The 24,608-nt window shown below is 44.1% G+C and overlaps 1 protein-coding gene across 1 annotated transcript in view; it reads right to left on the reverse strand.

The window, feature by feature from the left end:
* LOC139373779 (protein phosphatase 1, regulatory subunit 9A) overlaps positions 1 to 24,608 on the reverse strand; it is a 102,341-nt gene that overhangs the window by 4,246 nt on the left and 73,487 nt on the right. The window contains exons 9-15 of the mRNA XM_071114760.1: positions 23,716 to 23,945; positions 20,201 to 20,297; positions 13,868 to 13,976; positions 9,182 to 9,264; positions 6,828 to 6,972; positions 6,402 to 6,522; positions 1,497 to 1,545 (exon numbers count right to left, since the gene is read on the reverse strand). Coding sequence (XP_070970861.1) covers positions 1,497 to 1,545; positions 6,402 to 6,522; positions 6,828 to 6,972; positions 9,182 to 9,264; positions 13,868 to 13,976; positions 20,201 to 20,297; positions 23,716 to 23,945 — 834 coding nt within the window. The remainder of the gene's footprint in view (positions 1 to 1,496; positions 1,546 to 6,401; positions 6,523 to 6,827; positions 6,973 to 9,181; positions 9,265 to 13,867; positions 13,977 to 20,200; positions 20,298 to 23,715; positions 23,946 to 24,608) is intronic.

Below are 24,608 nucleotides of genomic sequence, written 5' to 3' on the forward strand. Positions count from 1 at the left end.
CTCTGAAGTTTACAGCTGGCCAGACCTACCTACCTCCCTCTCTACCTACCTACCTACCTACCTACCTACCTACCTACCTACCTACCTACCTACCTACCAACCTACCTACTTACCTACCTACCTACCTACCTACCTAACCGCCCCTGGTGGGTGTGTCTTAGTCAACAAGCAATGTGGAGGCTTGAGAAAACATGGTGTCAGCTATAGCCATCATTTGACGTCAGCACAAACATAACCCTCCTTTTGATCTGAGGATTGTGATGTAAGTCTGTCTGATTCTCTAGCTGGTGGCCAGATTGGATCGACTGAGCTGGGTAACTAGTTGCACCTACAATACCTCTCTGGTCCTTTTTTAGGTGAAAAGCTTGATTCACAATATCTATGACTAATTGAATGGTTTGCAGCCTTGAGGTTTGCGAGAAGAGAGACATACAGCACCTCAACATTTACCTCACCTTAGGGTTATGTATCAGGGATGAAAGACTAGGTACTATGAAAGACATTGGACATTGTACACTGAGTGTACCAAACATTAGGAACACCTTCCTAATATTGAGTTGCACCCCCTTTTGCCCTCAGAACAGTCTCAATTCGCCAGCATCCACCACAGGGACCCAGCAGCATTGCAGTTCTTGACACACTCAAACTGGTGCCCCTGGCACCTACCACCATACCACGTTCAAAGGCACTTCTTTAATCCTTCTTGAACCCGTCTCCTCCCCTTCATCCATACGGATTGAAGTGGATTTAACAAGTGATATCAATAAGGAATCATAGCTTTGACCTGGTCAGTCAATGTCTTGGAAAGAGCAGGTGTTCATAATGTTTTGGACACTCAGTGTATTGAAGTGATTTCCCCATTGCTATAGCTTGATTAATAACATCAGTGGCTAGAGAATATCTCATTAATGAATTACTACGGACAAATCAAACATAATCAGTCCCAAAGTGTGCGCCAGATAATGTGATTAAAAGAGAAATGCCGTAATGCAAAAACCCAACCTTTGAAATTATAATATCTAAATACATGAGTTATGTTGATTCCCTTGAAGTAATTATAAATTACTGGTCTAAATATGAATCTAATCCAATGCACCTTCTATATTTGTGCAAATTACTGAAATGAACTTCAATAACAAGTGCATTAAGAATATGCTAATCAGACCGCTTCATACCCTGCTATGTACAGTAGTTGTTTAGTATTCTGTTTGATTGGGTATGATTGGAGAAAAAAAAATACAAATACAATACCAAGTAATATGAATAGGAGAAGAAGTGTGGCCATGTAAGAGATTTCTGTTAAACAGAAAGGCATCAGAACCAGACAGAGGTTAAGTCAATGCAACAAAAAACAAACAATATGCACCACAACAGCCTACAGGTATTATATCATAATATGTATTAGCACACTTCAGTCAGCACTGTCAATATGTATTATCATTGAGATGCCCTGTTACTGTTTACTGTGTACATTGGGGTTCTCTTCACATACATACCTTGGCCTTGAGTTTCTCTGGGCTATTCTCAGCAGAGGGTTCTGTAGAACTGAGGAGAAGAGGCATGAGTTGGTAGAGAAACAGATTGTTATATTGGTAGAAAACAACTATAGACAAAATAACAGATTTACTAAACATTCACACCAGTAAAACACTTCTCCAGAGAGAAAAACACATCAAAGGAGAAGAACAAAAGGTCGAAGGTCAAAGGAGAAACCAAATAGGTTCATGCAGTATCTTTGTATTTTTCCTCCTCTCTAAGGATAACAGGGCTGGACGCGTAGTGAACTGACCCAGGCAGTATTAGAGGTGAGGTGGACGCTAAACGGATTGGACACATTGACCTCTCTCTGATCCACGGCTCAGTCACACAGAAATGCATCTACTAAACACAAGACCTGAATACTGTGTGTGTGTGTGTGTGTGTGTGTGTGTGTGTGTGTGTGTGTGTGTGTGTGTGTGTGTGTGTGTGTGATGGAGGGGTGGGTTTGGTGGGATGGAGGGGGAGTTGGTGGGATGGAGGGGTGGGTTTGGTGGGATGGGTGGGTGGGTTGGTAGGATGGAGGGGTGGGTTTGGTGGATTGGAGGGGTGGGTTTGGTGGGATGGAGGGGTGGGTTTGGTAGGATGGAGGGGTGGGTTTGGTGGGATGGAGGGGTGGGTTTGGTGGGATGGAGGGGTGCGTTTGGTGGGATGGAGGGGTGGGTTTGGTGGGATGGAGGGGTGGGTTGGTAGGATGGAGGGGTGGGTTTGGTGGGATGGAGGGGTGGGTTTGGTGGGATGGAGGGGTGGGTTTGGTGGGATGGAGGGGTGGGTTTGGTGGGATGGAGGGGTGGGTTTGGTGGGATGGAGAGGTGGGTTTGGTGGGATGGAGGAGTGGGTTTGGTGGTTGGTGGGATGGAGGGGTGGGTTGATGGGATGGAGGGGTGGGTTTGGTGGGATGGAGAGGTGGGTTTGGTGGGATGGAGGAGTGGGTTTGGTGGTTGGTGGGATGGAGGGGTGGGTTTGGTGGGATGGAGAGGTGGGTTTGGTGGGATGGAGGAGTGGGTTTGGTGGGATGGAGAGGTGGGTTTGGTGGGATGGAGGGGTGGGTTTGGTGGGATGGAGGGGTGGGTTGGTGGTTGGTGGGATGGAGGGGTGGGTTTGTTGGGATGGGTGTGCAGTGACCCCTGTGTGTTGTGTAGGAGTCCCAGCTGTGTTGCTTTCTTCAATCACAGCAACTGCTTCCAGCCAACCAGAGTGAGCCTCAAGCAGTCATACAGACAGTCACAGCAGCTGCTGCCAGCCAACCAGAGTCAGGCTCACTCAGTCATACAGACAGTCTCAGAGTCTGACCCACAGTGGGGATTTAAATGACCAGTCGCAGACACAGACACAGACACACACACACAGGCACATCGTCTGCAACCGCTGGAAATCATTGCAGAGTAAGCCCTCAGTACGAATCTCAGACAGTTAAGTAGACAGTATCTAACAGCACAGCAGTCAAAGGAACGGGTAGTATCCTGCACGGAGCCTTCACCGTGTGCTGTCACTTTGAGAGCGCATCAGCAGTCAAAATATGTGGCTTCTGGCTCTCTGTGGAGAGCTCTGGGTTGGCGGGGCAGTTTCACAGTGTGTGCAACTCTGCAGAAGTTATGTTCATTTTCAGCGTGTTTTTAAAGTGTTTACGTCGATCGGCGGTGTATCTTCTGGGGCCACTCCTGTCATTGATTGCATGGTGGTAGCAACATTGTTGTGAAGCTTTGACAAACAAACCAACCAACCATCAGGTGTATTTGACAGACAGTCGTTGCAACTGCAAGCCTGAAGTCAACAGCTAAGACCCCTTTCTCTCTCTTACTCTCATTTTCCTTTCAGTGCTTTACACTGCAATAGACTTTCTGTTTTTTCAATGACCTCCCTTTAATGTTCAGTGGCGCTGAACTATTATTTCCCTGACAGACATATTTGGGTTGACATTTTAGTAAAAGGGAGGTTGCATGCAAGTTTATTGTTGTTTGAAGTGTATTGATTTGGTGTGGACATTTCAAGGCCTTTGTTTTGTCTATGAAAACACCCCCACACACCCATTCACCCCCCCCTCACTCCCCCCCTCACCCATTCACACCCCCTCACTCTCCCCACACACCCATTCACACACCCCCACTCCTCTACTGGAAGGTAAAACAGAATATTGCAAATTCTCTATGGGTTATGACTGGGTATTATTGGTTGGGTGCTGTGACGTGTGTTTTACATGGTCTCAGTCTCCAGTCTCTATGCTGCAATAGTCTATGTGCCGGGGGGGCTAGGGTCAGTCTGTTATATCTGGTGTAATTCTCCTGTTCTATCTGGTGTCCTGTGTGAATTTAAGTATGCTTCCTCTAATCATGCCTCAGGACTACCTAGCATGATGACTCCTGGCTGTCCACAGTCCACAGTCCACTGCTGCCTGCGGCTTGGGGGAACCCTGACCTGTGCTACCTTGTCCTGGACCTGCTGTTTTCATCTCTCTCTCTCTCTCTCTCTCTCCATCTCTCTCTCTCTCTCTCTCTCTCTCTGTGTGTCTCTCTCTCTCTACTGCACCTTCTGTCTCGACCTCTTAATGCTCGGCTATGAAAAGCCACCTGTCATTTACTCCAAAGGTACTGACTTGTTGCACCCTCTACAACCACTGTGATTATTATTATTTGACCCTGCTGGTCATCTACAGTGCCTTGCGAAAGTATTCGGCCCCCTTGAACTTTGCGACCTTTTGCCACATTTCAGGCTTCAAACATAAAGATATAAAACTGTCTTTTTTTGTGAAGAATCAACAACAAGTGGGACACAATCATGAAGTGGAACGACATTTATTGGATATTTCAAACTTTTTTAACAAATCAAAAACGGAAAAATTGGGCGTGCAAAATTATTCAGCCCCTTTACTTTCAGTGCAGCAAACTCTCTCCAGAAGTTCAGTGAGGATCTCTGAATGATCCAATGTTGACCTAAATGACTAATGATGATAAATACAATCCACCTGTGTGTAATCAAGTCTCCGTATAAATGCACCTGCACTGTGATAGTCTCAGAGGTCCGTTAAAAGCGCAGAGAGCATCATGAAGAACAAGGAACACACCAGGCAGGTCCGAGATACTGTTGTGAAGAAGTTTAAAGCCGGATTTGGATACAAAAAGATTTCCCAAGCTTTAAACATCCCAAGGAGCACTGTGCAAGCGATAATATTGAAATGGAAGGAGTATCAGACCACTGCAAATCTACCAAGACCTGGCCGTCCCTCTAAACTTTCAGCTCATACAAGGAGAAGACTGATCAGAGATGCAGCCAAGAGGCCCATGATCACTCTGGATGAACTGCAGAGATCTACAGCTGAGGTGGGAGACTCTGTCCATAGGACAACAATCAGTCGTATATTGCACAAATCTGGCCTTTATGGAAGAGTGGCAAGAAGAAAGCCATTTCTTAAAGATATCCATAAAAAGTGTTGGTTAAAGTTTGCCACAAGCCACCTGGGAGACACACCAAACATGTGGAAGAAGGTGCTCTGGTCAGATGAAACCAAAATTGAACTTTTTGGCAACAATGCAAAACGTTATGTTTGGCGTAAAAGCAACACAGCTCATCACCCTGAACACACCATCCCCACTGTCAAACATGGTGGTGGCAGCATCATGGTTTGGGCCTGCTTTTCTTCAGCAGGGACAGGGAAGATGGTTAAAATTGATGGGAAGATGGATGGAGCCAAATACAGGACCATTCTGGAAGAAAACCTGATGGAGTCTGCAAAAGACCTGAGACTGGGACGGAGATTTGTCTTCCAACAAGACAATGATCCAAAACATAAAGCAAAATCTACAATGGAATGGTTCAAAAATAAACATATCCAGGTGTTACAATGGCCAAGTCAAAGTCCAGACCTGAATCCAATCGAGAATCTGTGGAAAGAACTGAAAACTGCTGTTCACAAATGCTCTCCATCCAACCTCACTGAGCTCGAGCTGTTTTGCAAGGAGGAATGGGAAAAAAATTCAGTCTCTCGATGTGCAAAACTGATAGAGACATACCCCAAGCGACTTACAGCTGTAATCACAGCAAAAGGTGGCGCTACAAAGTATTAACTTAAGGGGGGTGAATAATTTTGCACGCCCAATTTTTCAGTTTTTGATTTGTTAAAAAAGTTTGAAATATCCAATAAATGTCGTTCCACTTCATGATTGTGTCCCACTTGTTGTTGATTCTTCACAAAAAAAGACAGTTTTATATCTTTATGTTTGAAGCCTGAAATGTGGCAAAAGGTCGCAAAGTTCAAGGGGGCTGAATACTTTCGCAAGGCACTGTATGAACGTTTCACCATCTTAAAGAACAATCTGTCCTTAAATGGCCATGTGCTCTTATTATCTCCACCCGGCACAGACAGAAGAGGACTGGCCACCCCTCAGAGCCTGGTTCCTCTCTAGGTTTCTTTCTAGGTTCCTGCCTTTTTAGGGAGTTTCTCCTAGCCACCGTGCTTCTACATCTGCATTGCTTGCTGTTTGGGGTTCTAGGCTGCGGTTCTGTACAGAACTTTGTGGCATCTGCTGATGTAAAAAGGGCTTTATAAATACATTTGATAGATATGGTGTGACTTATCCTTTCACTCCACTGGCTATCTGGCCAAACGGCTACACTATGGGCAGTCTCTTCTGCTGATGTGTGTCTGGTAGGGGGTCTCTATCTATCCTACTCTTTTCCTTTCGGCAGGGTAAATCATTTTCTTTACCCTCTCTAACAATATCACTACAACCTCTAGACGCTCATCTGGGTCAGTTTAGCATTTCCCCCTTTATGGTTAGGATGGGAGGGGAAGCTGATCCTAGATCTGTACCTAGGGGAAACTTCACCCTGGAGTCAGAGGAACACAGCGGCAGGGAGGTGGTTAGTACCTGTTTCCAGGTGAGCTTCTGGGGTCCTTCCCTTTGCTTCGTGTCAGTGGGTCCAGACCTCTCCTGATGGTCTTCTCCTCCAGGCTGAGAGAGGGGCTGGACACCACAGGAGACTGAGACCCTGCACACATCATTAGAGGTTCAGCAAATATATGCAAACATACAGCAAAGATAGTGATAACCTACATTGGAATCAAGCATGTGACTAAGACTTTCTTGTAAATCATAATTGAAGACAATGGGCAATCTGAGCGATAATTTGGTCTCTACACTCATATTCTTGAGATGCTAGCCTTAAACATGTGTGTAACAGTTCACTTAAAAACCACAAGTAAAATAGTTTAGGGTAAGTAAGCTTTGTCCAAGCCAGAATGGATCATAGGGAAGGAGGCTCCTGTATCTATAGTGATGAACGTCTACACTGACCGTCGTTGTCTGCAGCCTGCTGGAGGAGGGTATGTCTGGGGGAGTCCTCAGCACTGCCAGGGGCCCTGGAGGGTCTGGACTCATCCACAGTACTGGAAGCTGCACTCCGGATGGACGAACGAGTACTGCCAGGGCCCTCTGATGCCTGGAGAGACGAGAGGTGAGAAGGGGGGACAAAGTGAGGATGGATCAATAGAGAAGGAGAAAGATGTTAGCAGGGATAGAAAGAGAGACAGAGATGAACACAGAGAAAGAGACATTTACTTTAACAATGCTATCAAAAAAAGAGAGACACTGAGACAGTTCACCCTAAGGCACCTGACATCCACCTAACTCAGTAAAATAAACATGTCCTCTCTGCCTCTCTCTCTCTCTCCCCCTCTCTCTCTCCATGTACCATTATTTGGAGGTCGTTATCTTACCGTAGTAAAGGTTACACAACAATTGCATGATTTCCTTCAGTATAGTGGACGGTGACTGTCTGTCTCCAGTATAGTGGCCGGTGACTGTCTGTCTCCAGTATAGTGGCAGGTGACTGTCTGTCTCCAGCATAGTGGCCGGTGACTGTCTGTCTCCAGTATAGTGGCAGGTGACTGTCTGTCTCCAGTATAGTGGCCGGTGACTGTCTGTCTCCAGTATAGTGGCCGGTGACTGTCTGTCTCCAGTAAAGTGGCCGGTGACTGTCTGTCTCCAGTATAGTGGCCGGTGACTGTCTGTCTCCAGTATAGTGGCCGGTGACTGTCTGTCTCCAGTATAGTGGACGGTGACTGTCTGTCTCCAGTATAGTGGACGGTGACTGTCTGTCTCCAGTATAGTGGCAGGTGACTGTCTGTCTCCAGTATAGTGGCAGGTGACTGTCTGTCTCCAGTATAGTGGCTGATGACTGTCTGTCTCCAGTAAAGTGGATGGTGACTGTCTGTCTTCAGTATAGTGGACGGTGACTGTCTGTCTCCAGTATAGTGGACGGTGACTGTCTGTCTGTGGTATAGTGGCCGGTGACTGTCTGTCTACAGTATAGTGGACGGTGACTGTCTGTCTCCAGTATAGTGGACGGTGACTGTCTGTCTCCAGTATAGTGGCCGGTGACTGTCTGTCTCCAGTATAGTGGACGGTGACTGTCTGTCTCCAGTATAGTGGCAGGTGACTGTCTGTCTCCAGTATAGTGGACGGTGACTGTCTGTTTCCAGTATAGTGGCCGATGACTGTCTGTCTCCAGTATAGTGGACGGTGACTGTCTGTCTCCAGTATAGTGGCAGGTGACTGTCTGTCTCCAGTATAGTGGCCGGTGACTGTCTGTCTCCAGTATAGTGGACGGTGACTGTCTGTCTCCAGTATAGTGGACAGTGACTGTCTGTCTCCAGTATAGTGGCCGGTGACTGTCTGTCTTCAGTATAGTGGACGGTGACTGTCTGTCTCCAGTATAGTGGCCGATGACTATCTGTCTCCAGTATAGTGGCAGGTGACTGTCTGTCTCCAGTATAGTGGACGGTGACTGTCTGTCTCCAGTATAGTGGCCGGTGACTGTCTGTCTCCAGTATAGTGGCAGGTGACTGTCTGTCTCCAGTATAGTGGACGGTGACTGTCTGTCTCCAGTATAGTGGACAGTGACTGTCTGTCTCCAGTATAGTGGACGGTGACTGTCTGTCTCCAGTATAGTGGACGATGACTGTCTTTCTCCAGTATAGTGGACGGTGACTGTCTGTCTCCAGTATAGTGGCCGGTGACTGTCTGTCTTCAGTATAGTGGACGGTGACTGTCTGTCTCCAGTATAGTGGCCGGTGACTGTCTGTCTCCAGTATAGTGGACGGTGACTGTCTGTCTCCCTGGATTAAGCCTATATATTCCTGGGTCACGTCCCAAATGGCACCCTATTCCCTATATAGTACACTACTATTGCTCTATAAAGGGAATAGAGTGGAATTTGGGACAAAGCCCTGTTCATTATTTTTGCTCAGTAAGGGACAGATCTTATAAATGGGAAAGAGTGTTCTCCAAAAGAGACTTTACCAGCAATTATCTCAGTAAGGAGGGGGAATAGGCTTTGCCACCACTCAGGACTAGATTGATGTGCCGCAGGGCACTGACTTGAAGCCAGCAATTAATACATTACATAAAGGCTTTTTTATAAGGTCAGAGGACAGACAGGGCTAACCACACAAACACTGTCAGTGTAATTCACTTTAAATAAAACATGTACATGTCAAAACAGTTCAATTCATTTTCAATGAGTAATGTGGTACAACATCTGGTGGTGATTATAGCACATATTATTAATATTATCATTGTTGTGGATATTAAAAGGCTGAACAGAGGTGTGTGTGTGTTTGTGTGTGTTTGTGTGTGTCTATACTAACCTCTCCCTCTGTAGAGCTGATGCTGTCCCGTAGTAGTCCTCTGGAGAGTCTCTGGAGAGTCTCTGGAAGCGCCTCACTCATCTCTAGAACAACACACACAACACAACCATCCTTAGTTACATGTGTTCAACAGTCATAAAGGTCTAGCCTGATCCCAGGTCTGTTTGACATGACAAGGGGTTGACATGATAGCACAAACAGATCTGGGACCAGGCTAATAAAGGTCCACTTGGTTGATATACATTTTAATTAAATTCTAAAGCAAGTCTGTGATAAAAGAGAGATGGTTTGTCATCAGATCCTATTGAAATGTAGATCTACAGAACGTATAGCTACACACAAATACACACAACGCCACAGAAGAAGCTGTTGTCATCATGTCAGAGGTAATCTCTCCCGTCTCCCTCCCTCTCTCTCTCTCCCTCCCTCCCCCCGTCTCTCTTACTGATATTGCTTATTGAACTGTCTCATTCAGTTTTTCCAGATCTGGATCAGTATTCAGAGACTGCCCATTGTCCCCTTATCAGGCCAATTATGGAGATAGCAGATCAAGGGCCACTGTAATCCATTATAACAGACTGGGCCTGGGAGAAAAAGCCGGAGGAGCCCAGAAGAAAAACAGGCCAGTAAAAGTCTCCCAAAAGGAACCCTACTCCATTTGTAATTTAACTAGGGAAGTCAGTTAAGAACACATTCTGATTTACAATGACAGCCTACCCCGGACGATGCTGGGCCAGTTGTGCGCCGCCCTATGGGACTCTGATATATAGCCTGGAATAAAACTAACTCTGATATAGCCTGGAATAAAACTAGGGTCTGTAGTGATGCCTCTAGCACTGAGATGCAGTGCCTTAGACCGCTGCGATACAGCCTGGGTCTGTAGTGACGCCTCTAGCACTGAGATGCAGTGCCTTAGACCGCTGCGATACAGCCTGGGTCTGTAGTGACGCCTCTAGCACTGAGATGCAGTGCCTTAGACCGCTGCGATACAGCCTGGGTCTGTAGTGACGCCTCTAGCACTGAGATGCAGTGCCTTAGACCGCTGCGATACAGCCTGGGTCTGTAGTGACGCCTCTAGCACTGAGATGCAGTGCCTTAGACCGCTGCGATACAGCCTGGGTCTGTAGTGACGCCTCTAGCACTGAGATTCAGTGCCTTAGACCGCTGCGAAACAGCCTGGGTCTGTAGTGACGCCTCTAGCACTGAGATGCAGTGCCTTAGACCGCTGCGATACAGCCTGGGTCTGTAGTGACGCCTCTTGCACTGAGATGCAGTGCCTTAGACCGCTGCGATACAGCCTGGGTCTGTAGTGACGCCTCTAGCACTGAGATGCAGTGCCTTAGACCGCTGCGATACAGCCTGGGTCTGTAGTGACGCCTCTAGCACTGAGATGCAGGGCCTTAGACCGCTGCGATACAGCCTGGGTCTGTAGTGACGCCTCTAGCACTGAGATGCAGTGCCTTAGACCACTGCGCCACTCAGGAGTCCCTCCACAGTGCACTACTTATTTTACGGGCCCATAGAGAATAGAGAATAGGGTGCCATTTGGGACACAACCCAAAACCCAGACGTGTGTTTACGTGTTACGGACAGAATTTGTTTTGTATTTGTTTACTGTTTGTTTGTTAACTGAAGTGGCATTGGAGTACGAGGTCAAAGTTTAAAGTGTATTCAGAGGTAATGCACAGTGACAAAAAAAAGAGTAAGAGGGATTTGCTAAAAAAAAAAGGAGCAACAAGCAAAACAAGCTTTAATGCAAAAACAAATCTCAAGCCTTTGGTACTGTATGTCTGGGAGCTAGTGTTGACAGTATGCAGTAACACAAGCTACATCCTAAATAACATGGAGTCAGACACAGTCCTGTCTGCCTCTTGATGTCCCTATTAAAGCAATAACAGCACAGTTTGAGGGCATAGGAAATAGGAAACAAGCTGATAGGAGAGCTGTAGGGTGTATCTCAGGGTTTGAGTGACACTGACACATCAACCCTCCTAAGGATATGTAATTTGTCTCTACAGCCTCCATTGTCGTCTATTGAAGTACCCTGATAGAGACTTATTGCTAAGGCAGGGACATTGTGATGGGTGGACAAGCTGTCCTTGTTACATTGGCAATAACATTTATAGAAATAGTGTCCTGAATCTCCCTCACAGTACATACTGTAAACAACACAGTGTGTTAATCTCAAATGGCACCCTATTCCCTATATAGTGCACTACTTTTGACCAGGGCCACGGCCTGATCTTGGTCTATATCTATGTAAATTATATAGATATAGATGTAGAGAGGTAAATTACATAAACGTAGATGTAGAGAGGTAAATGATATAGATGTAGAGGTAAATGACATAGACATAGATGTAGAGAGGTAAATTATATAGATATAGAGAGGTCAATTATATAGATATACAGTACCAGTCAAATGTTTGGACACCTACTCATTCAAGTTTTCTTAAAAAAAAAAAACTGTTTTCTGCATTGTAGAATAATAGTGAAGACATCAAAATGATGAAATAACACATGGAATCGTAGTAATCAAAAAAAGTGTTAAACAAATCAAAATACATGTTATATTTTCAATTCTTGAAAGTAACCAGCCTTTGCCTTTATGACAGCTTTGCACATGCTTGGCATTCTCTCAACCAGCTTCACCTGGAATGCTTTTCCAACAGTCTTGAAGGAGTTCCCACATATGCCCAGTGTCACGACTTCTACCGAAGTTGAGGCCTCTCCTTGTTCGTGCGGTGCTCGGCGGTCGACGTCAGCGGGCTTCTAGCCATCATTGATCCATTTTTCATTTTCCATTGGTTTTGTATTTTCTTCCTACACACCTGGTTCCAATCCCATTCATTACCTGTTGTGTATTTAACCCTCTGTTTCCCCTCATGTCCTTGTCAGAGATTGTTTGTTGTTCATGATCGTGTAGTTTGTATTGGTGCGCGACGGGTCCTCGTACCTACTTTGTTTTGATTATGTATTATGGTTTTGGAGCTGTGTTTTTCAGTTATTAAACTACTCCATTATACCGAGTTCGATTCTCCTGCGCCCGTCCTTCCTGCCGCCTGTCCTCCCTGCCACCTATACACACGTCGATGACACTCAGCACTTGTTGGCTGCTTTTCCTTCACTCTGAGGTCCAACTCATCCCAAACCATCTCAATTGGAATGAAGTCGAGTGATGGCGGAGGCCAGGTCATCTGATGCAGCACTCCATCCCTCTCCTTTTTGGTCAAATAGCCCTTACACAGCTTGGAGGTGTGTTGGGTCATTGACCTGTTGAAAAACAAATGATAGGCCCACTAAGTGCAAACCAGAAGGGATGGCGTATCGTTGCAGAATGCTGTGGTAGCCTTGCTGGTTAAGTGTGTCTTGAATTCTAAATAAATCACAGACAGTGTCACCAGCAAAGCACCCCCACACAATCACACCTTCTCCTCCATGCTTCATGGTGGGAACCACACCTACTCTGCGTCTCACAAAGACACGGCGGTTGAAACAAAATATCTCAAATTTGGACTCGTCAGACCAAAGGACAGATTTCCACTGGCTAATGTCCATTACTGGTGTTTCTTGGCCTAAGAAATTTGACCATGAAGGCCTGATTCACGCAGTCTCATCTGAACAGTTGATATTGGGATGTGCCTGTTGAACTCTGTGAAGCATTTATTTGGGCTGAAATTTCTGAGGCTGGTAACTCTAATGAACTTATCCTCTGCAGCAGAAGTAACTCTGGTCTTCCTTTCCTGTAGCGGTCCTCATGAGAGCCAGTTTCATCATAGCGCTTAATGGTTTTTGCAACTGCACTTGTCAAAGTTCTTGACATTTTCCGGATTGACGGACGATCATGTCTTAAAGTAATGATGGACTGTCGTTTCTCTTCGCATATTTGAGTTGTTCTTGCTATAATATGGACTAGGTCTTTTACCAAATAGAGCTATCTTCTGTATACCACCCCTACCTTGTCACAACACAACTGTTTGGCTCAAACGCAATAAGGAAATCAATTCCACAAATTCATTTTTAACAAGGCACACCTGTTAATTGAAATGCATTTCATTTCATGAAGCTGGTTGAGAGAATGCCAACAGTATGCAAAGCCGTCATATACATGTAGAGAGGTAAATTATATAGATGCAGAGAGATAAATTAAAGAGATATAGATGTAGAGAGGTAAATCATATAGTTATAGACGTGGAGAGGTAAATTATATAGATATAGACGTGGAGAGGTAAATTATATAGATATAGACGTAGAGAGGTAAATGACATAGATATAGACGTAGAGAGGTAAATGACATAGATATAGACTTAGAGGTAAATGACATAGATATAGATGTAGAGAGGTAAAATATACAGATTTAGATGTAGAGAGGTAAATTATATAGATATAGAGAGGTAAATTATATAGATATAGATATAGATGTAGAGAGGTAAATTATATACATATATGTACAGTGATAGGTAAATGAAGTCTTTTAAGCTCAATTGGAAGTGGGGGATGATAATGAATGGATGACTAGTCACAGGGTCCCTGTTGTGACTCACTTCAGAATCATCTGAACATGACCAGTAATGTTTATTATATTACCACAGTGTAAGGATATTATTGCCTGGGGAGGGAGATAACTATAATAGTAGTAGAGTGTAAGCATCGTATTTCTGTATCTCCCCATTTCCCTGAGACTCACCTCTGGCAGGACTGGCCTTTCCAGGACTCCGTTGGGCACTGTTGTTGTTGTTCACCTGGATGCCATTTTGTTTCATCAGTTGCATCAGCTCAAACTCCAGGGCTGCAATCTGTGAAGAAATCATTTCGAGTTTCAGTGTAAGTGACCCATGCAGGGTGACTCCCTCCACTGGTAACACCATGTACCAGCAGGGACAGTGGTTAGACCCACAGCCGTTCCATGTCGTTGATCTACTTCAGAGCTAGCGTACATGATAAGATGGCGCCGGTAGACATGGCCGCTCAGTTTCTAGCTCCTAAGAAACTTTGCAGTATTTTTTTGTGTGTGTTCTTTCTCACATTATAATTCCATTATTTTACTTTTAGTTTTGTATTGTTGTGTATTGTTAGATATTACTGCACTGTTGGAGCTAGGAACAGAAGCATTTCACTACACCCGCAATAACATCTGCTAAATACAGTTGAAGTCATTTTTGTCAACATCTGCTGAATTGCAGAGCGCCAAATTCAAATTAAATTACTAAAAATATTTAATTTTCATGAAATCACAAGTGCAATATAGCAAAACACAGCTTAGCTTGATGTTAATCCACCTGGCGTGTCAGATTTCAAAAAAGCTTTTTGGCGAAAGCATACCAAACGTTTAAGTAAGGACATCTCTCTCAGCAGACAAAACATTACAAACAGCTAGCAGCAAAGTAGATTGGTCACGAAAGTCAGAAAAGCAATAAAATGAATCGCTTACCTTTGATGATCTTCGGATGTTTGCACTCACGAGACTCCCAGTTACACAATAAATGTTAATTTTGTTCCATTTGGTTGGCGCGTTATGTTCAGAAATCCACAGGCTCGAGAGGTCACGACGGGGCAGACGAAAATTCCAAATAGTATCCGTAAAGTCCGTAGAAACATGTCAAACGTTTTTTTATAATCAATCCTCAGGTTGTTTTTACAATATATAATCAATAATATTTCAACTGGACCGTAGCTTCTTCAATAGGAGAGAGAGAGAAAATGTCTGCTCCACTCTGTTGGCGCATGCAAAACGCTGCTGGCACCCAGCCATCCACTGACGCGATGTGATCTTTATCGCTCATTTACCAAGATAAAAGCCTGAAACTATGTCTAAAGACTGTTCACACCATGTGGAAGCCATAGGAAAAGGAATCTGGTTGATATCCCTTTAAATGGAGAGAAGGCATGAAATGGAACAGAGAACTTTCAGGAAAAACAGCACTTCCTGATTGGATTTTCCTCAGGTTTTCGCCTGCAATATCAGTTCTGTTATACTCACAGACAATATTTTGACAGTTTTGGAAACTTTAGAGTGTTTTCTATCCTAATCTGACAATTATATGCATATTCTAGATTCTGGGCCTGAGAAATAGGCAGTTTCATTTGGGTATGTTTTTCATCCAAACATCAAAATACTGCCCCCTACACTCAACAAGTTAAAACTTGTTTTTCAACCACTCCACAAATTTCTTGTTACAAACTATAGTTTTGGCAAGTCGGTTAGGACAACTCCTTTGTACATGACACAAGTATTTTTTCCAACAATTGTTTACAGACAGATCATTCACTGTATCACAATTCCAGTGGGTCAGAATTTTACAACCACTAAGTTGACTGTGCCTTTAAACAGCTTGGAAAATTCCTGAAAATTATGTCATGGCTTTAGAAGCTTCTGATAGGCTAATTGACATAATTTGAGTCAATTGGAGGTGTACCTGTGGACGTATTTCAAGGCCTACCTTCAAACTGAGTGCCTCTTTGCTTGACATCATGGGAAAATAAAAAAAAATCAGCCAAGACCTCAGAAAATAATTGTAGACTTCCACAAGTCTGATTCATACTTGGGAGCAATTTCCAAATGCCTGAAGGTACCACGTTCATCTATACAAACAATAGTACGCAAGTATAAACACCATGGGACCACGCAGTCGTCATACCGCTCAGGAAGGAGACGCGTTCTGTCTCCTAGATATGAACGTACTTTGGTGCAAAAAGTGTGAATCAATCCCAGAACAACAGCAAAGGACCTTGTGTAGATGCTGGAAGAAACAGGTACAAAAGTATCTATATCCAAAGTAAAACGAGTCCTATATCGACATAACCTGAAAGGCCGCTCAGCAAGGAAGAAGCCACTGCTCCAAAACCGCCATAAAAAAAGCCAGACTATAGTTTGCAACTGCAAATGGGGACAAATATCGTACTTTTTGGAGAAATGTCCTCTGGTCTGATGAAACAAAAATAGAACTGTTTGGCCATAATGCCCATCGTTATGGTTGGATGAAAAAGGGGGAGGCTTGCAAGCCGAAGAACAACATCCCAACCGTGAAGCACGGGGGTGGCAGCAGCATGTTCTGGGGGTGCTATGCTGCAGGAGGGGCAGGTGCACTTCACAAAATAGATGGTATTATGAGGCAGGAAAATTAGGTGGATATATTGAAGCAACATCTCAAGACATCAGTCAGGAAGTTAAAGCTTGGTCGCAAATGGGTCTTCCAAATGGACAATGACCCCAAGCATGCATCCAAAGTTGTGGCAAAATAGCTTAATGACAACAAAGTCAAGGTATTGGAGTGGCCATCACAAAGCCCTGACCTCAATCCTATAGAAACATTTGTGGGCAGAACTGAAAAAGCATGTGCGAGCAAGGAGGCCTACAAACCTGACTCAGTTACACCAGCTCTGTCAGGAGGAATGGGCCAAAATTCACCCAACTTATTTTGGGAAGCTTGTGGAAGGCTACCCGAAACGTTTGACCCAAGTTAAACAATTTAAAGGCAATGCTAATTGAGTGTATGTAAACTTCTGACCCACTGGGAATGTAATGAAATAAATAAACCTGAAATAAATCATTCTCTCTACTATTATTCTGACATTTCACATTCTTAAAATAAAGTGGTGATCCTAACTGACCTAAGACAGGGAATTTTTCCTAGGATTAAATGTCAGGAATTGGGAAAAACTGAGTTTAAATGTATCTGGCTAAAGTGTATGTAAACTTCCGACTTCAACTGTATGTGTATGCGACCAATACAAATTGATTTGATTCTAATTGTCAACTAATCATAAAGCCCTGGACCAGGTAAATCAGGGGAGCTAGTTAAGAGCTACAACAAAATTGTGAAACATCTGGGGTGTCCGCAAGGTGAGGTTTGAAGACCACTGTGCTAATCAAACCAGTGAGCTAATCAAACCAGTGTGGTAATCAAACCAGTGTGGTAATCAAACCAGTGTGCTAATCAAACCAGTGTGCTAATCAAACCAGTGTGGTAATCAAACCACTGTGCTAATCAAACCAGTGTGGTAATCAAACCAGTGTGGTAATCAAACCAGTGTGGTAATCAAACCACTGTGCTAATCAGACCAGCGTGGTAATCAAACCAGTGTGGTAATCAAACCACTGTGCTAATCAAACCACTGTGCTAATCAAACCAGTGTGGTAATCAAACCACTGTGCTAATCAGACCAGTGTGGTAATCAAACCACTGTGCTAATCAAACCAGTGTGGTAATCAAACCACTGTGCTAATCAAACCAGTGTGGTAATCAAACCAGTGTGGTAATCAAACCAGTGTGGTAATCAAACCAGTGTGGTAATCAAACCACTGTGCTAATCAAACCAGTGTGGTAATCAAACCAGTGTGCTAATCAAACCAGTGTGGTAATCAAACCAATGTGCTAATCAAACCAGTGTGGTAATAAAACCACTGTGCTAATCAGACCAGTGTGGTAATCAAACCACTGTGCTAATCAAACCAGTGTGGTAATCAAACCACTGTGCTAATCAAACCAGTGTGGTAATCAAACCAGTGTGGTAATCAAACCAGTGTGCTAATCAAACCAGTGTGGTAATCAAACCAGTGTGGTAATCAAACCAGTGTGCTAATCAAACCAGTGTGGTAATCAAACCAGTGTGGTAATCAAACCACTGTGCTAATCAAACCAGTGTGGTAATCAAACCAGTGTGCTAATCAAACCAGTGTGGTAATCAAACCAATGTGCTAATCAAACCAGTGTGGTAATCAAACCACTGTGCTAATCAGACCAGTGTGGTAATCAAACCACTGTGCTAATCAAACCAGTGTGGTAATCAAACCACTGTGCTAATCAAACCAGTGTGGTAATCAAACCAGTGTGGTAATCAAACCAGTGTGCTAATCAAACCAGTGTGGTAATCAAACCAATGTGCTAATCAAACCAGTGTGGTAATCAAACCACTGTGCTAATCAGACCAGTGTGGTAATCAAACCACTGTGCTAATCAAACCAGTGTGGTAATCAAACCAGTGTGCTAATCAAACCAGTGTGGTAATCAAACCAGTGTGGTAATCAAACCACTGTGCTAATCAAACCAGTGTGGTAATCAAACCAGTGTGCTAATCAAACCAGTGTGGTAATCAAACCAGTGTGGTAATCAAACCAGTGTGCTAATCAAACCAGTGTGCTAATCAAACCAGTGTGGTAATCAAACCAGTGTGCTAATCAAACCAGTGTGGTAATCAAACCAGTGTGCTAATCAAACCAGTGTGGTAATCAAACCAGTGTGGTAATCAAACCAGTGTGGTAATCAAACCAGTGTGGTAATCAAACCAGTGTGGTAATCAAACCAGTGTGGTAATCAAACCACTGTGCTAATCAAACCACTGTGGTAATCAAACCAGTGTGCTAATCAAACCAGTGTGGTAATCAAACCAGTGTGGTAATCAAACCAGTGTGCTAATCAAACCAGTGTGCTAATCAAACCAGTGTGGTAATCAAACCAGTGTGCTAATCAAACCACTGTGGTAATCAAACCAGTGTGCTAATCAAAAGAATGTGCTTATGTTTAGTGGGCTGGTATGTTATGTTTAGTGGGCTGTTATGTTATGTTTAGTGGGCTGTTATGTTATGTTTGGTGGCTGTTATGTTATGTTTAGTGGCTGTTATGTTATGTTTAGTGGGCTGGTATGTTATGTTTGGTGGCTGGTATGTTATGTTTAGTGGCTGGTATGTTATGTTTAGTGGGCTGTTATGTTATGTTTAGTGGGCTGTTATGTTATGTTTGGTGGCTGTTATGTTATGTTTAGTGGCTGTTATGTTATGTTTAGTGGGCTGGTATGTTATGTTTGGTGGCTGGTATGTTATGTTTAGTGGCTGGTATGTTATGTTTGGTGGCTGGTATGTTATGTTTAGTGGCTGGTATGTTATGTTTAGTGGGCTGTTATGTTATGTTTAGTGGGCTGTTATGTTATGTTTAGTGGGCTGTTATGTTATGTTTAGTGGGCTGGAACGTTATGTTTAGTGGGCTGTTATGTTATGTTTAGTGGGCTGTTATGTTATGTTTAGTGGGCTGTTATGTTATGTTTAGTGGGCTGGAACGTTATGTTTAGTGGGCTGTTATGTTATGTTTAGTGGGCTGTTATGTTATGTTTAGTGGGCTGTTATGTTATGTTTGGTGGCTGTTATGTTATGTTTAGTGGCTGGTATGTTATGTTTAGTGGGCTGTTATGTTATGTTTGGTGGCTGTTATGTTATGTTTGGTGGCTGGTATGTTATGTTTAGTGGCTGGTATGTTATGTTTAGTGGGCTGGTATGTTATGTTTAGTGGGCTGTTATGTTATGTTTGGTGGCTAGTATGTTATGTTTAGTGGGCTGGAATGTTATGTTTAGTGGCTGGTATGTTATGTTTAGTGGGCTGGAACGTTATGTTTGGTGGCTGGTATGTTATGTTTAGTGGGCTGGAATGTTATGTTTGGTGGCTGGTATGTTATGTTTAGTGGCTGATATGTTATGTTTAGTGGGCTGGTATGTTATGTTTGGTGGCTGGTATGTTATGTTTAGTGGCTGGTATGTTATGTTTAGTGGGCTGGATCGTTATGTTTGGTGGCTGGTATGTTATGTTTAGTGGGCTGGTATGTTATGTTTAGTGGGCTGTTATGTTATGTTTGGTGGCTAGTATGTTATGTTTAGTGGGCTGGAATGTTATGTTTAGTGGCTGGTATGTTATGTTTAGTGGGCTGGAACGTTATGTTTAGGGGGAATTAGGGGTTTATCTTGTACTTATACAGATACATAATGTACACTTGTATAGGTACCGGTATAAACATATCACACAGCCATAAGCATGTCAATAACTCTGATCTTTGGTTGTGGGTTTCCCTAGGTACAGATTGTAGTTTCCCTAGGTACAGATCTAGGATCAGCTTCCCCTCGCCCAATCCTAACCCTAACCATTAATGGGGAAGATGCTAAACTGACCCAAGATCAATTTCACTCTACACCTGGATGTACTCAGCAGGATTGATTAGATTACCATAGAGGAAGGCCATTGAGAGAGCATATTACCCTGACTTGCAGTCCCTGGATCTCTTCCAGGTGGGACTTCTCTGCATCCTCCAGCCTCTTCCTCTCTGCATCCTCCTTCTGGACAAACTCCACCTCCCTGGGAGAAACAGAGAGAGGGGAGAGAAGAGAAGGAGATGGGGGTTAGAAGGGTACGTTGGTGTCCCTCTGACAGGGGTGATGACAGGGAGAGTGTTTGGTGTGAGGACAGGGACAGAGTGTAAGATATTTGGATGGTTGGGGACAGCTCATCTGACAGGGGTGAAGACAGGGACAGAAGTGTTAGGTGTTTGAGTAGCTGGGACCGCTCCTCTCACAGGGGTGAGGACAGGGACGGAGTGTTAGGTGTTTGAGTAGCTGGGATCGCTCCTCTCACAGGGGTGAGGACAGGGACGGAGTGTTAGGTGTTTGGGGAGTTGGGACTGTTCCTCTAACAGAGGTGAGAACAGGAATGTGTGAATATGACGAGATATGTAGAGCTCCTCTCTGTGTTGTCCCCTTTAACAGGAGTGTAGAAGGTAAAGAAGGGTATAGTGTGTGTGTGTGTGTGTGTGTGTGTGTGTGTGTGTGTGTGGGTGTGTGGTGTGTGGTGTGTGGTGTGTGTGTGTGTGTGGTGTGTGTGGTGTTTGTGTGTGTGTGTGTGTGTGTGGTGTGTGTGTGTGGTGTGTGGTGTGTGTGTGTGTGTCTGTGTGTGGTAAAAGGAGACTATCCCAGGGAGGATAGGAAATAAAGACAGAGTGACAGCCTGACACAGTCCTGCCTCTGTCTTACAGCAGGGCTGAAGGACGCATGACTCCCTTGTACTCAGACAGACAGACAAACAACCATAACAAACCCAACACACTCAGACAGACAAACAACCATAACAAACCCAACACACTCAGACAGACAAACAACCATAACAAATCAACACACTCAGACAGACAAACAACCATAACAAACCCAACACACTCAGACAGACAAACAACCATAACAAACCCAGCACACTCAGACAGACAAACAATCATAACAAACCCAACACACTCAGACAGACAAACAACCATAACAAACCCAACACACTCAGACAGACAAACAACCATAACAAACCCAACACACTCAGATAGACAAACAACCATAACAAACCCAACACACTCAGACAGACAAACAACCATAACAAACCCAACACACTCAGACAGACAAACAACCATAACAAACACAACACACTCAGACAGACAAACAACCATAACAAACCCAACACACTCAGACAGACAAACAACCATAACAAACCCAACACAGACAGACAGACACACAGACATTGGCTCTTGAGACATTTGCAATTCCTTGTGCTCACTACATCCGCTTGGTGAAATTATCTGCCTGTCTTATTCTGGCCTGTTCAACATTGCTGCTGTTAAAATGGATGAGAGTTTGTTTCCGCAGTTAGCAGCAATGTTGCCTCAAGGACAAAGGAATTTAAAGGCAGTCAGAGCGGAGAGTGGCAAAGCACTTCTGATGGGAATGACCATAGAGATCAACTCACTACTCTGAGAGAGAGGCTGCGGTGTGGAGCAGAGCTGCATAGGAAGTCAACACAACTCTCTCTCTCTCTCTCTACAGACATGCTTCAACTAAGTGGCACTTGGTTAAAATGTCCTTCAGATTCATGGGTGGAATCTGTTTGTGAAAACGTTTGATACACATACTGTAGGAAAATAACAGGGTTTGAAAAACAGATGTGTATTACCTAAAATAAGCTGTCATTTGCAATGGCCTCTAAATTTGGATTTGAATCTTAAATAACATAGCTACGATAAGATGTTGTCCTTATAAACCAAAGTGGACTGAATAATGTTGCAATTCTTCAGGTTTTCAGTCATTTAAAAAAAATATATATATTTAACTAGGCATGTCAGTTAAGAACATATTCTTATTTACAATGACGGCTACCCCAGCCAAACCCTGGAATTGAACCAGTGTCTGTAATGACACCTCTATCACTGAGATGATGCACTGCTGCGCCACTCGGGAGCCCATTTTACTCTAATGGCAACAGATAACAAGGACACATCTGGAGTGTGTGGCTAGTTACTGACTAGACCAGAGCAACAGATCTGGAGTGTGTGGCTAGTTACTGACTAGACCAGAGCAACAGATCTGGAGTGTGTGGCTAGATACTGACTAGACCAGAGCAACAGATCTGGAGTGTGTGGCTAGTTACTGAGTAGACCAGAGCAACAGATCTGGAGTGTGTGGCTAGTTACTGAGTAGACCAGAGCAACAGATCTGGAGTGTGTGGCTAGTTACTGACTAGACCAGAGCAACATATCTGGAGTGTGTGGCTAGTTACTGACTAGACCAGAGCAACAGATCTGGAGTGTGTGGCTAGTTACTGACTAGACCAGAGCAACAGATCTGGAGTGTGTGGCTAGTTACTGAGTAGACCAGAGCAACAGATATTTTATTTATTGTTTTATTTATTTGTTATTTTACCAGGTACGTTGACTGAGAACACGTTCTCATTTGCAGCAACGACCTTAGGAATAGTTACAGGGAAGAGGAGGAATGAGCCAATTGTCAACTGGGGATTATTAGGTGACCGTGATGGTTTGAGGGCCAGACTGGTAATTTAGCCAGGACACCAGGGTTAACACCCCTACTCTTACGATAAGTGCCATGGAATCTTTAATGACCTCAGAGAGTCAGGACACCCGTTTAACGTCCCATCCGAAAGACGGCACCCTACACAGGGCAGCGTCCCCAATCACTACCCTGGGGCATTGGGATATTTTTTTTAGACCAGAGGAAAGAGTGCCTCCTACTGGCCCTCCAACACCACTTCCAGCAGAATCTGGTCTCCCATCCAGGAACTGACCAGGACCAACCCTGCTTAGCTTCAGAAGCAAGCCAGCAGTGGTATGCAGGGTGGTATGCTGCTGGCTTAATATGGAGTGTGTGGCTAGTTACTGACTAGACCAGAGCAACAGATATGGAGTGTGTGGCTAGTTACTGACTAGACCAGAGCAACACATCTGGAGTGTGTGGCTAGTTACTGACTAGACCAGAGCAACACATCTGGAGTGTGTGGCTAGTTACTGACTAGACCAGAGCAACAGATCACCTATTTAATCCTATTAACTGGTTACTGTAGTTCCAGTCTGCCTAGTTAATTGGCACAAAGCAACATTCCAAGTGTGCTACAGTATAATACGAAGTACAGTAAATCACAAAAGTACATGTTGATGTTGATCTGTAGTCAGTTAAAAGATGCGAAAGGAACAACAAAGAGTTGTTTGACAAAGTGCTGGGCAACAGTATTAGTGATATTAGTGCAAGGAAAATACATTAATAGTTCTGTATGGACATGAGCGGCGGGAATGAGTAACTCCCTTAGAACATGGGTCGCCTGACCTCAAGACAAACGCACTACCCTAAGTTAGATATTTCACTTGGGAGAGTTCGTAACAGCCTTACCAAGCCTAGGAATGATACAGCATATTGAACCAGTATGTTGTTTAGTTTAGCACCAGACTCTGACTCACTTCTGCTGGAAATCTTTGATGAGTTTCTTGGCCTTGTTGTACTTCTTCTCTAGGGTGGTGTACTGACACTGGGCCTCCTTCAGGTGCTCGTTGACCGTGTGGCACAGGGTCTGGGCCTCGATCCAGTAACTCTCCAGCTTCAACATCCTCTCCTTGTTCTCCTCCATGCTGGCCTTCAGCTGGCTCTTCTCTTTCTCCCAGCGCGCCTTCTCCCTGTCCACCGCTGCTAGCTGGGGTAGGCAAGCACACAGACATTCAGATACTGAACACACATAAACACATTAGCATGGCAACACACACACACACACACACACAATCACAGACACAATCACAGACACACACACACGCATGCACGCACTATGGTATGAGACTATGCTATGGGATGAACACCTTAACTTACAGATCACTAACCAGCCTTCACAACAAAGAGAAACTGCAGCATTGCATGCAACAAGCCCTTCAATGAGTTTAGTATATTGGCACAACCTCCTTTCAAATGTTGTTACTGTATTACATCCTTCTACATCCTTCTACTCCAGGGCAAACTTCTGAAGCAACAGTCTCCCAACGACCAACAGTCTCCCAACGACCAACAGATCAGCTCAGGCTCAGAGTATTACACCAACAAGCTTATCTTTCACTGTCACTAAATCCACTCATTCAATTGAGTTAATAATCTACGGAGCTTTTAGATCACTTCCTGCAGTTTGATCTAAACTGTCCTCATAGGGCGGCACACAATTGGCCCAGCGCCATCCGGGTTCGGGGAGGGTTTGGCCGGGGTAGGCCGTCATTGTAAAATAAGAATTTGTTCTTAACTGACTTGCCTAATTAAATTTAAAAAAACATTATCAGGATGCAGGGGATAAACCAGACACTTTTAAAAATCTCTT

Source organism: Oncorhynchus clarkii, chromosome 18, assembly GCF_045791955.1.
Source record: "Oncorhynchus clarkii lewisi isolate Uvic-CL-2024 chromosome 18, UVic_Ocla_1.0, whole genome shotgun sequence".
Classification (NCBI taxonomy): Eukaryota; Metazoa; Chordata; class Actinopteri; order Salmoniformes; family Salmonidae; genus Oncorhynchus; species Oncorhynchus clarkii.